Raw genomic sequence first — 14540 nt, forward strand, 5'->3', positions numbered from 1 at the left:
AAAAGCCTCAACCATCTACTTTCAGTAGAACTCGTAACACGGAATCAGAGTTCGGATCAGGCTCCATCTGCTTTTGGATGGACTGAAAATGGGAAGCAGACTGGATGGACAGGCAGTCTTTTTATGTCTGGGTTGGTCATTTCTATCCTAACAGTTCCTCAAAGCTTCAGAGGTAGAAAGCAAAACCTCCAGGTTTGTAGCTGAAACCAAGGTCTTCTGGGCAGCATATTGCCAAGCAAGTAGGAAGAAATCACAGGAAAGGTTTCTGAGCTGTGTCAGGTTGGAAAGAAGCCAGGAGAATCTTTAGAGGAAAATAAAGTGAGGAAGCAAAGCTGAATATCATTAAGAAGGCATATACCTGTGTAGAAAGTTAAGAATTAAGGGTGGAAAGAATGGTGAGGAGAAGGTAAAAGGAAAGAGAGTAGGAAATTAAACTGCTATGGGAGCCTATTAGCATCTGTCCATCCAATTAGAAAACACAGAAGGTTTGTTTATGATGGAGATCATGTAATCAGCACAGAATTAAAACACAGTACCAATCTGGATAGCTGCTTAGTCTTATTTATTTCTTATTTACCCCTTGACAATGAACAAATTAATATGGGGATGCTACCCTGGGCCCAATTTTGACCAACAAGCAAGAAGTGGTTGGTAAAGTATATGTAATAGGAACCATGTGAGAAAAGGACGACATCCTAGACCCCACGATAGTCAAGAACATGAATCCTGACAAAAACCTTCTCAGCAGCCCAGAATCTGGGAAATCAGATCTCTAAAAATTCAGACAAACAATTGGTAAGAGACTAAGGATAGATCCTCTAGGGGTAGATGACTCTGGCGGGGAGTGGCTCTAGATAACTAAATTGGGCAACATAATCCTGACTTCCTTGAGTAAAAGGAAAATCCACGTGAGAAATCACCCAAGGAAATACAGGTAGAGAAAGCAGACCAATTCAGGCTCAGAAGGGACACGTACAAAGCAAAACCCAAGTCCAAAAAGACTGTCTTCTTTTTACAAAGCTAGAGTGCACCCACATCTGGAATTACAGGTGCAGATTTTTCCTTTCTTCTTTTTTAATGCAATAAACTTAAGAATAATACATGAGACTACAGTAGCAAATAAAAGCAGTGGTGGTTACAGGATTGTCATGAAGGCAGACTAAGAAGATTTTGTCCTAAGCTAAAAGCTAAGGGTCATAGGTTGAATTCTATACAACTATGAAGCAGTCAGATAAAATTATCATCTTTATTAATATCAGCCACAGCAACAATATTAGCAGTAAGCTCCTAAGTGCCAAGCTCTGTGCCAGGCACTGCGATACGTGATACATGCTTTATATGCATCATCACATTTACTTCTGGCAATAATCCTGTGAGGCAGTTCCCCATTTTACACTTGAGAAAACATCAAGAACAAAAACAACCACCACCACCACCACCACCAACAACAACAACAACCTCACAAGCGAAATAACTTGCTTAGTCACCCAGCTGGTAAGTGAGATCCATTTGACTCAAAAGTCCACACTCTTAACCAGTTTGCTGTATGGCCTTCACATTGTACCCTATATTTCAATGCAGTAGGAAGATTTCCCTAAAAACTTAAAAGACAAAAATAAAGGTAAGTAAGAGACTCTGGTGAACTTAGAAAACCTGTAACTCTATCGGAAGGTTAAGAAGAGAAACTACAGATATCCAAAATGACTGCGATGAATCAATGCACCTAGGAACTGAACCGAGTTACTCGTACGTTTGGCCACGTATGTGATGCAGTGGAAGAGGCACAGGATTTGGAGTCAGAAGACAGGGTTGAGATTCAATTAAATGATAGCTGCCACTACCCCACCCTCACACATGTGAACAATTAGTGCTGCAGGCACACAGGACTCAATGTTCTTTGACAAGACACCCCTAAACCAGCAGAGAGGAGCCAGATGCCCACAGATCTGAGGTGGGGAATGAGCATAATGTTAAGGAGGAGGAGAAACCAATAAATAGAGATGATGTAGCTCGGCAATCACCTAGGGAAAGAAATTCCCATAAAATTGGATAGTGTTTGGCCATCTATGATAGAACACAGTTTTAGAAATTGGGCAGGATGATTAGAACGTTAATTCTCATTTCTATCACTCAGTTTTGAGGGACTGCTCTCGAAGAACACAAAACTAAAATAAAAAGCCAGTGATCTGAGAGTTCAGTGAAATTGTTCCTCACTCCCCTCACTCCTGAGCCAGATCCTTTGGCCATGCCCTCACCCCTGTATGAGCACGGCATGAAATTAAATGGGAACAAAACCAAACTGACAGCTGGCGTGACAACGAGGCTCAAGAACAAAGAAAGTCTTGAAGGCTAGTAAATCTGAGTGAGGAAATCAGACAGCATTAAATTTTCGCACCAGACATCAGTGCAGCAATTAACCCTTTGTGTCAACTGCATTCTGAACAAAATCCCTAGGAGCTGATGTGGTCGACCAAACTGTAATTCTGAGTCGCTGTCGAATATCAACAAGAAGCAGGTGGCACTCTGGAAAACCTCTGGGTACTCGGGGGGTGGGGGCGGGGGTGGTGGTGGTGGAAATGACACGTTTTTGGCACAACAGGAAATGTTTACCTCAGAAGGCCTGAAGGGAAATGAACAACCTCATCTCCCAGCAATAACCAGCTGGAGAACATAAAGAGTGAAAAAAACACACAAAAACCTGCCGTTCGTGACTGCCATAAACATATAAAATACTTACAATTAACCTTAATAAGAAATAAGCAGGAGTTGGCAATAGGGGTCATGTCGGTTTGGTCACCATGTCCCTAACACCTATAGAGGTCTCAGCACAAGGTTGGTACCTTATAAATATTTACCAAATCAACGGTGTATACAGAAGACCTGAGTAAATGCAGTGAATATCATGTTCTTCAATTTTGCAAAGACGTCAATTCTACCCTACTACGTGTGTAAAAGCCAATCAAAATCCCAACAAATGGATATAGGTACACATAGATAAATACAGATATGTAAATATATAATTTTTTTTTTCTGTAGTGAGGACTGGAGTAGTCAGGGATATATTAAAAAATAATAATTCTGGGGACTTCCCTGGTGGCGCAGTGGTTAAGAATCTGCCTGCCAAGGCAGGGGACACGGGTTCGAGCCCTGGTCTGGGAAGATCCCACATGCCACGGAGCAACTAAGCCCGTGTGCCACAACTACTGAGCCTGCGCCCTAGAGCCTGCGAGCCACAGCTACTGAAGCCCACGCACCACAACTACTGAAGCTGGCGCACCTAGAGCCTGTGCTCTGCAACAAGAGAAGCCACCGCAATGAGAAGCCCGCACACCACAACGAAGAGTAGCCCTCGCTCACCACAATTAGAGAAAGCCTGCACACAGCAACGAAGATCCAATGCAGCCAAAAATAAAAAAATAAATTTATATAAAAAGAAAAGAATAATTCTGAACAATTCTGAAGTTCATCTGTAATAATATACGAGCAAAGGAATAGAAATATTGATCAAAAGATAGAAAGGGGGCTTCCCTGGTGGCACAGTGGTTGAGAGTCTGCCTGCTGATGCAGGGGACATGGGTTCGTGCCCCGGTCTGGGAAGATCCCACATGCTGCGGAGCAGCTGGGCCCGTGAGCCCAGAGCCTGTGCTCCGCAACAGGAGAGGCCACAACAGTGAGAGGCCCGTGTACAGCAAAAAAAAAAAAAGAATAGAAAGGTTACATACACACCCAGCAAACATCTCAATATATTTTATGCATACTGTCTTATATGAATGGGGGAAAAGATGGACTATTTAATAAACAAACAATCAAAAATATTTGGGAATAAATTAAATTAGACCCCCATTATATGCCCTCTACCAAAATTGTAGGACTGAAGACTGAAATATAAAAAATAAAATAAATCAAAGAAGTCCAATTAAAGATTATGAATTATCATGTACATTTAATTCTTTTATCTCCTCAAATGTCTAGAAAAATGATAGGTAAAGGGATTTTTAAAAAAATGCATAATAATGCCTTCCCCCCAATAAACCTACAAACAGAACAGGAGAAAATTCTGGGACTTGGAAAGTAAACCAAGTGATATTTGATTTGAAGAAAGCAGAATCCCAGGTGAGAAATAACCTAATTCAATATGGCAGAATATCCAAAGGGATCAGGCATTGGTGGCACCAGGTATCCCTGAAAGTGGAGATACAGAAAGTCTAAAAACAAGGGAACTAACTGGTTGAATATCTGTTGAAGTATCTGTTAGCCTATCCATCATCCACCCCAGTGCTGAGAGGATAAAAAAGATCTGTACCTCTCTCTACCTTAGGAGACACCACACAGTTAAAGGCAGAGGTACCATACTAAAAAAGGGAAGAGAAGCAGAGATCTTGAGACCTCCCTACCTCTCTCCACCCCTTCCCCACAGTCAGCTCCCAGTTCAATCAAGTTCCCACCCTCTGGGCAGGGGAGAGGAAGAAAAACATCCCGAAGCACTGACACTGGAGGTTCCCTGATGAAATGGTCCAGCTAGACGGACAGTGTTCACAGATGGAGAATAAGGTAGCCAACAAGCTGGCCCACATGCCCAGAGCTTCTAATCTCTGGATAGTGCCTACCATCTGGCAGCCAAAACCAGACATCTGAGGAAAGCCTCTGACCTTTGAGGCTTTGCTTCTGGTGTGGAGGGGCAAGGTCTTAACACATCAATCCTCCAGTAAACAACAACCACAAAATCTGGGCAAAATACAAAAACAAAACAAATGAACAGAAAAACCTATCTGAGGGCACCAGAGGGTTAAGGAAAGCAGGCAGATTTTGGAGAGAAACAGGAAATTGTGGTTTTGCCCAGACAGAAGCCAGAGTTATGGCAAAGGTGCAGGGCAGCTATAAATCTTGATGAGAAGCCACTATCTTTCTGACCAGAGGCAGCAAGAGAAGGAGTCTGGGGCAACCAGGACTGCCAGAGGGTGAGAGGGGATTGCCAGAAAGTAAAGAGACAGAGATGGTGAACTCCACACACCGGGTATAAACTCTTTCTAAGTCTCTGGTGGACCTCTGACCCACACATGCTTGGGGCAGACTGAAAGTAGTCTGAGCTGAAATTGGAGCTGCTACCTACCAGAGACGCTGACAGCATTTGCATTTTGAGACTCACCTACTTAACTGCCTCCAAATAAAAACCATCAACATCATCACAGCAATATAACAGAATCCTGAATCTCCACAACACAATATTCACAATGTCCAGGGGAAACATGACCCATTCTTAAAGGGAAAGACAACAGATGTCAAACCTAAGATGTTTTAATTAACAGACAAGAACTTTAAAAGCAGCTCTTATAATTATGTTCAGCAAAGTAAAGAAATGTACATAATGAATGAAAAGATAGGAAATCGCAGCAGTGAAACAAAACATCACACTAAGAAACAAACAGAAATCTTAGAACTAAAATAGAATCTCTAAAACAAAGAAAGCAATGGATGGGCTTAATAAGCATGATGGAAATGACAGACAAAAGAGTCAGTGAACTTGAAGACAGACAAAACAAGAGAGAGAAAAAGGACTGAAAAAAAAAGAAAAAACAGAACAGAGCCTATGGACCTGTGAGACAATATCTAAAGGTCAAACATACAGGTAATTGGAGTCTCACAGAGCAACAAGAAAATAGGGCAAAAGGAAAAAAGAGAAATCAAAGAACTATTGACCTAAAGCTTTCCAAACTTGATGAAAGATCTACATTATAAATTTAAGAAGGTCAGTGAACTCTGCACAGGATGAATTTCACACATCAGTCAAACTGCTGCAAATTGAAAATTAAAAGAAAATCTTAGTCGTCAGAGTGAAACAATACATTATATACAGGGGAACAGCCACTTAAATGACTACAAAACTTCTCATCAGAAATCACGGGGGTGAGAACACAACAGAGTAACTTCTAAGTGCTGAAAGGAGGGGGGAAAAAGCTAACCCAGAATTTTACTACGGAAGACAGAGACATAAACAAAAAGAAAAATTTGACTTGAGAAAACAGACACTGTAGGAAGATTGTAAAAAATCTATCGTCATTAATCTCAGAATGACAAAACACTGCACCTGTGTGATAACCGGCTGAGTGCTATAAAGACTGAAAAATTACAGAAGAAAACTAGGAAATTAAAAATATAATTACACAGTGAAAATCTAGGGATTAAAGTTGGAAGACAGAATAAAGGTATTCTACCAGAGGTACAGCAAAATATAATGAGATGGAAAGTAGAGAAAAGAGAAAATTAGGTGATCAGACCAGAAGGTCTGACATGAATAATAGGAGTTTCACAAAGAGAAAACAAAACAGAAAGAAATAATGAAAGATAAAATACAAGAAAATCCCCCAGAACTGAAGGAACATAATTTCAAATGGGAAAGACCTACAAAGCATCCAGTTCAACAGACACCATACAAAACCCAGTTCATTGTCAGATTTCACAGGACTGGGACAAAGAGGGTATATCAAAGCTTCTAAACAGAAAAAACATGTCACATACACAGACCAGGAATTGGAAGGGCTGTGAACCTCTCAACAATCCTGGAAGCTAGAAGACAGTAAACTAACATCTTCAAAATTCTGTGGCAAAGTGACTTCTGACCTAGTACCTCAAACTCAACCAAACTACTGCTCAAGAATGAGAGTAAACTGAAAACATTCTGACAAAGTCTCAAATTCATTTATCATTCACCCTTTCTAGAAGCTCCCAAAAGAGGTACATGGGATCCACCAACAAGATTTGACTCAAGAGGGAAGGAAAGAAACTTGTCAGTGTGATAAAGGAAGAGAGATCACAGATGGCAACTGTGCACTAGGCAGGAAGGGTAACTGCCCAGAGAGAAGAAAGAAGGTCCTGGGAGAGACGGCTCAGACACGAAACTGATATGCTTGAACGTAACAAGAGGAGATTTAGACAACCAGAGTAAATTCTGGAGCTGAATTACAATAAGTATATTTAAAAATATGCACCGAATAAAAAATAATTTTTAGCTTCAGGGAAAAATAAAAATTGTGCAAGAAAGAAACAGTAAACAGCATACTACATGGCTGAGCTATAACTCAGCATTTACATACATCATAATAAACACTGAATATTAATTTAACCCAAAGTATTGCATGGCAGGTTGGGAAGATGAGAGGACAGGAGTTGCACATGTGGTAATTACGAGGGGCAGTGAAAGAAGGGAAATATTCATCTTCCATAGTGAGAACAGATAATACTTAAAATGGAAAAAAAAAATTACAACTACTAACATTACTTAGAGATATAGCTATAAATACCAAAAGAAATAGCATAAGGAGTTTAAAGTAAATGCTTCAGGTGGGGGGGAACTGGGGGTATGTGGTGGTACCAGAAAATGCTATTTTTCATAGGTCTAATAGAATAATTTGGCTCTTTAAATTATGTGCATGTATAACTTTGAAGAAAATTTAAAAACTAAATCAAAAAGAGAAAAGTAATGATGATATTAAAGTCAGAAGACCCTGTTGGGTGCAGAGCTGGGGTAAAGAAGCCATAAGAGAGTGAAAAGAAAATACTTCAGAATACTGCATAGTTGAGAGGTGGGGGAAGCCTTTTTAAGCATATTAATTTAAGCATAAATAAGTACTTAAGTTTATTTAAAGCTGTTTTAAGACTGAGAGATTTGACTATTATAAAATTTAAAACTTCTAAGAATAAAATAAACAAACAAAAACCCATAGCCATAAAGAAAAAGTCAAGAACAACACTGGGGAAGTATTTGCACCATATTCTTAAGTAAACAAGCCATTCTTATAAATTAATAAACAAAAAGGCAAAGAGTAACAAAAAAAATGGAGAAAGAACATGAATAAAGCAATGCACAAAAAGAGAAATATAAACAGCTAATAAATATGAAACTGTCATTAATAATCAGAAATACAAATTAAAACAACAGACCATAATTTTGGCTTACTGAATCAGCAAAGACTAAAACGCAAAAACAGTGTTGATCAGAGTATGAAAAAAAAGTCATTCTCATACACCATTAAAAGACACAGTAAAAATGTCTTTCTAGAGGGTGTTTTGGAAATATGTATTAAATGCTTTTTAAAATATACATCATAATGTATTCTAAGGAAATAACTGGAAACGTTCACAATGAATGCAAAGTGATATTCACTGAGTTCCTTAAAATGCTGAAAAATTGAAAACAACCTATAAAATAGAGTATCATGCAGATCATCAAAACTATGTGGTAGAAGAAGAATTAAAGAAAAAAGTTCAAAGTATGTTAAATAAAAAGGTGAGTTACAAAGCAGAATGTAAAATATGATCCCAATTCAAACAAATCAACAACAATGAATATATGTATGCACAAAGAAAAAAAGACTAAAAAGATAAATGCCCAAGTGTGAATGGAAACTTCGAGCAGGTGGTGGTATTATAACGTGTCCCTATTTTCAAGAAAAACTGTAATTTTTAGACAATTTGAAAACAAAAATAACCAATAAATAATAAGGAAAAATAGCATATAAGGGAGCTAAATATAGACATCTGAACTCAGCAAAAGTCTGTTCATTACACTGTTACTCATTTTGGGGGATCTTTAATAAAAACTGCAAACTAGTAGTTGCATACATTTTGAAGAGTGAGATAATATATTTACATAAGAAGCAAGCGTTCTGGTAATTCATATATAGTGAATTTATAAAATACGAAACTGCTTTCTAGTTTCAATATATTCTTCAAAGAAAAAAAACAATGTAAGTCTCAAGAATTCCTAACCTAAAGATCTCCACTACAGGGCTCTGAGAAATTCTTTTATTGCCTAATCCGATTTTGGAGAATTATTTATGTAATATTAAATGTCAGCATAACCCATAGTTAAATTGGTCGTTTCCTTTAATACTTTTTCTATAAATTACATGTTATACGGACAAACAGACTCTTTAAGGAGCAGAACATTTAACACAACAGAGATCTGCTATGATGACTATATAAAAATAAGGATGTCCTTTAAACCTAGCAATGCCTTGGCTAACAGTTTCTAAGATCTGGAGAAGTCTTTACGATTAAGAGTAAATTTTAAAAATCCATTTGCCATTCGGATGACTGATGTATCCCAATGACTGGAGATGGAAGGTACAGTGTATAATGTAACAAATGTAGTACCCATAGAGACTCCAAACAACCCACATAACACCCCAGGCTTTTCACCTGCATAAGTAATGGAACTTAGGTTCAAGGAATTACAGGAGTATGAACAAAAAAATAAGTTGGGATGCCATAGTGAGTGTTATCATAAAACTTTAGAGCGTTAGCTAAGACATAAAACATCCCCAAGTTCTTTTTCTGGCTGTTGTCAGCTTGTGCCCTCCTTTCAGCAACTTGATATAGTGATGCTTTCCAGGGTGTATTTTTCTCATCATTAAGGGAAAAAAACAACAACATTATTTTCTTAACCTTCTGTAATGCTAACTGAATTGTTTCTTCCAACTAAAGAGAATATAAATAAACATGTAAAATTTATTTTTTAAGCAAAGCAAGGGCTCCACATCATAGGCTAGGAAATTCACTCTAGACAGTTAAAACTGGTCATAAGATTCTACTCTGAATTTTAGTCAATCTTTATGAGAAGATTTCTTATGTCTCTTTTTTAATGCTTTTTTCTTGTTAAAACATAATTTTTGAATGAATCAAAAAGGCACCAAAGAAAAGGAACTGCTTGCAGTGCTTGATGCACAGCTTTGACACAAGGCTCACCTTCTCTGGATGAGATAATCTTCCAGGATGTCGAGACAGCGCACCATCTGGGAGAAGATGAGTACTTTGTGGCCGCCAGCAATCAGCTTAGGGAGCAGTTTATCAATCAGCACCAGCTTCCCTGCTGCCTGAATCATGGCCTGCAGCTGAAAGTCGGGGGCATCAGGGCTGTGGGTTTTCCGGAAGTCCTCCAGAATTTTCTCCTCTGCCCCTGAAAAAGAATGGAACAAAACTATTCTCTGAACAAACTATAAGACTAATAGCTACCCTCTGCTTGACAGAGCCTAGAAAAAAATGAAATGAATTCTTAGGTCCCAAACCAACAGTCCAGTGAGGCAATGCTGTGTGTCCATCCCATGCCCTCAGCAGAGGGCTCTAGAGGCGGCAGGGCTGTCCTGCAGAGAACACAGGTGCTCTGCTTTCCTGGGAAGTCTGACCAAGGAGAGGAAGGATCTGAAATACCAAGCTGACTTAGGCAAGTGAAGAAACCTTCAGAGAAAGCTGACAAAAAGACACACCTCTCGTACCATAAAAGCTTGGGATCAGTAAATCCAAGCCATATTTTGATTTAAAATTTTATAAGAAGTTTTATTGTAAAATAATAAAAAAAAACCTTCCAACACGTTCTCTACTCAGTATAGTTAACTGTTAATTTATCTGCAGAGAGTTTTAATCTCATTGCACCATGATCATTTTTTCAATGAAGTAACACATCTCCCTGCACCAAGTGGAAAGTGTGGACTAGACCACAGGTACACAAAGGACAGCAGGCTGACAACTGATATTCACCTTCTGATGGGCAGAGAATTGGTAGATGTAGGCTCAAAACAGGGCTCTGTATACTCACTGGCCAGACTGCTTAGGCAGATCCATCAACCTCTTTGAACCTCAGTTTAATACTCTGTAAAAAGGTCAGAATACACACCCTGACATTCCATGGGAACTTGATAACATTAGACTGTTGGCGATCAAGATGCCTGCCCCATGTCCCCCACTCACCGTTGATCAGGTAGGGGTGGTTACAGCACTTCCTCAGCTCCATCATGGTGTTGATGAGATTGGGCATGTTGTGCTGATTGGCCCCCTTGGTCAGGAAGGAAAAGTTCTTCTCCAGGATGGCACGGTAGTACTTCTTCTGGATATTGGTCAGCTCTACTTCGATGATTGTCTCTTGTTTGGGAGCAAGGTTCTTTTCCACGTCATCTTTCAGCCGCCGAAGCATCATTGGTTTGAGGATAGACTGCAGTTTCTTCACCTGTCCAGGAAAATGAGACCTGTTCACCTGCCCCAATCCCGATTCAATAACCGTTACTGGGGTATTCCAACATTCACTACAATCTCTTCAGCATCTAATCATAGTACTGTGGCAGCAGATTAAATGAAAGATCATGCCTGATCCCCGAACATGACGAGCTTATAATAGGACTGAAGGGAAAAAAGGGATCTGGTTTTAAATTCGCAAGTAATTACTGAGAACCTATGTGGCAACCTTACAAGATAAAAAGGGAGAAAGATACAAAGACAGGACCTCTTCTGGATGGAGAAAACAAACCTCTCTCTCTCACACGCACACTTGTGCAGCAATTACCTGAGGAATATTTTAAGCCACGTCAGAAGGTACAAGTGATACCTTACAAAGGGAAGATGCTGAAAGAACAAAGTGAGAGGCAGACGGAATCTGGGGGTGGGCAACATGGATGAAGGGGGTCAAAAGGTACAAACTTCCAGTTATAAAATAAATAAGTCCTGGGGATGTAATGTGCAGCAAGGTGACTCTAGTTAGTAATACTATATTGTATATTTGAAAGTTGCTAAGAGAGTAGACCTTAAGACCTCTCATCACTAGAAAAAAGAATTTACGTATGTATGGTGATGGATGTTAACTAGATTTATTGTGGTGATCACTTTATAATATATACTACATATACTGCATCATCATGCCATATATCCGAAACTAATATAATGTTGTTGTCATTTACATCAAATTAAAAAAAGAAAAAGAAGCAGAGGCAATCTGGAAATGGATTCCTCCTACATCTAAATAACGACAGCAGCAAACAAGTTTGGGGGTAGCACTATGTAGAGCATTAATGTGGTAAGGTAACACCTCCCACTCCATCATGCAAGCTGTCATCTCAGGGGCACTTTGAGCCTGATCATATGCTTTGCTATGATTTGTCTGTTCTTCTCCTAACGGTCCAGGCCTGGACAGCAGATCTCTACGCACTTGACCGCACTGGCGCAGGGACTTGCTCACTCTCCCAAGAAGAGGGCAGAGAAGGGATTCAAAGTCAAGGCACCTGAGTTCACCCTGAGCTAAAACATGATACCAGTAAGATTAATCCTGGTGGGAAAATAAGAGAAAAGGCAAGTGCAAAAGATCAAGTTTCAAGTCATAAAGAGCTGTTCAAAAATTTCAGAAGGGGTACATTCTGCAGAAATAAATTGTGGGCTGTACCAATGCTTCCTGATGAAATATAAAGTGATTTACAGAGAGTGATTTAGAAGAGTTACTTCCTGGAGCAGGTTTTAAACAATGATGAATATGCTTTACTTTATAACCAGATATATAGACAGTTGGTGCCGTTTTTGTGGTTTGCTCCTAACTAACCCCAATCTTAAATCTAATCCATTTAATGAATGCTTTGTTTTAGCAATCATGGTACTTAGGAATGTAATCCCCCAAATGGATAAGGAATTACTATGTAAGAACCCAAAGAGGAGAGACACAGCTAGGTAATCGTTAAAGACAGGGACAAATGCCAATCTGCCACATGCTGGATTCAGCTTTTGCCCTTCACTTGGTTCATACCTTGAATCATCTAGAGTATACTACATGCCAGACACTGTGCTGGTCAATACAACAAACACAACTTTGCAGAAGATGTGGGCCTTGTCCTCAAGGAGATCATTGTCTAGGAAGAAGAAAAAATGCATACCACAAAATAAGTGCAATGGGAGAAGAGGATGCATTTCTAATGGTCCACAAATGGAGAGAGGGTTGGAGCTGGCTTTTGAAAGATCAATAGATACTGCAAATGTCGAGAAGTGGAATTAAGTTTGATTATTCACTGCTCTCAAAGTCTGACTCGCCACAGAAGAAGAAACAAACAGACTGGGACCACAGAGTGTACTCTTGATTTCTCTGTTAGTGAAATTCCCAAACCTTCTCAGTTCCCAAATTCTCGGCCCCAACCCACTCTCACACCATTGCTAGATTAATTTAGCAGAACTAATTATTCCTGCAATCAAAGCCCTGCACTGCTTCTCTAATGCTTACCAAACCCTTCAACCTGTCTTTCAAGATCTTCCCACAATATATCGCTAAACTCCTCCGGCTTCATACTCCTCAATTCATCCATCCTGTTTCCAGCTCAACCCAGATGATTCCCAACTACTGAATAAATTCCACGGCTGATGATGATTATTTTTTTCCTATGCAAAGCAGTCATCATCTCTCTCTCTCTGCCTACTGAAAACTTACCCACCCTTAAAAGTCTATTCTCAAATTATACTTTCTCCATGAAGCCGTTCCTAATTTCCAAACAGATGTGACCTTTCTCGCCTTTAAAAGTCCTCAGTTCTATTAACTGTTCCTCTTACAGCATTTAAACTTGCCTGCCTTATTTCTGCAATGTCCAGTTGAGATTTCTACCCGTAGTAGATAGATTGGTTTGTTTTGAAACAGCTTTGAGTCTAATAAGCTAGACGCAGAACCAGATCTTTGAAAACAGGACATTAGGTTGATTTGGACAAAACTGGACTTGCCCACTACTCTGGTATATACACCTGCCTTCTTTTCCTCACTACCTGTGTATTTTGTTGCACTCAAGAAAATGAGCCTGGAAACATGTTGAAGGTGATGGAGGAGGGATGAAGGATAAGAAGGCAGAGGAGGAGGGAAGAAAGTCCCTGAGGCCAGAGCTATGAACAAAATCACTGAACTTACATATGAGATCAGTGAAGGCAGGGGGCCGGATATAAGGCATTTTGGATGTTGATTCATTTATCCTTTGGAGTTATAAGAACTGCTAATAATCAGTTTATCCTCTTCAACATAAACAAATGAAATAAAGGAGGCAATGCTCATTTTACGAGAGATGTGAGAACTTGCTAACTCCTGTCCCCATGGTGACTTGTTTTTCCCTTGATGGTGAGGGTCATTACCACATTGTCTCCTCAAATCCTTCAGGCTCCTATTTACCTGCTCCTCTGTTTTCAGATCTCCAAACTCCTCCAAGAAAGCAGTCTCTGAAGGAAACTGTGACGGCTCCAGGAAGTTGAGCAGACTGAAGAGCTCCTCCACCGAGTTCTGCAAGGGCGTCCCTGTGAGCAGCACCTTGTGTTCCTGCATGGATTCACAGCACGGGATGAACGGGGTCTGAACCACCAAAGCAGCAGGTTTTGGTGGGAAAATGATGCCAGGGCATTCTGGGCTTTATTGGTGGCAATTCTGTTTTGCCAGATGATGATACTTCATCATCAATATAGGAAAGAGGCAGAGGCTGGTTATAAAACATGTGACTCTACAGAATAAGACTATAACATGTGACTATAGTCTTATAACATGTGACTCAACATCAATAACCAGATCAACCTTCCTTTCACATCCCTGAGCCCAGGAGCAATTTCACGTTAGTTAAAGCACCCATTCATTCATCCATTCATTCATTTGATATAATGGAGGGCCTGCCTGCCACAGACTGGGCACTGTGCCAAGGAGTAATGCTGAAGGCCATCACCTTTGGTACCAGATCATTCAGGGACCTGGAAACAAGCCAAAACATCTTACATTT

General features: G+C 39.7%; 1 protein-coding gene across 3 annotated transcripts in view; it reads right to left on the minus strand.

Moving 5' to 3' along the window:
* CHD6 (chromodomain helicase DNA binding protein 6) overlaps positions 1–14540 on the minus strand; it is a 211663-nt gene that overhangs the window by 70516 nt on the left and 126607 nt on the right. For all 3 annotated transcript variants that reach the window (XM_082857422.1, XM_082857423.1, XM_082857421.1), the window contains 3 exons: positions 13949–14092; positions 10744–10999; positions 9745–9955 (listed from right to left, as the gene is read on the minus strand). In XM_082857422.1, the coding sequence (XP_082713548.1) occupies positions 9745–9955; positions 10744–10999; positions 13949–14092 (611 nt within the window). The remainder of the gene's footprint in view (positions 1–9744; positions 9956–10743; positions 11000–13948; positions 14093–14540) is intronic.

This window comes from Leucopleurus acutus (genome assembly GCF_964270905.1).
Source record: "Leucopleurus acutus genome assembly, chromosome: 16".
In the NCBI taxonomy this organism is placed as follows: domain Eukaryota; kingdom Metazoa; phylum Chordata; class Mammalia; order Artiodactyla; family Delphinidae; genus Leucopleurus; species Leucopleurus acutus.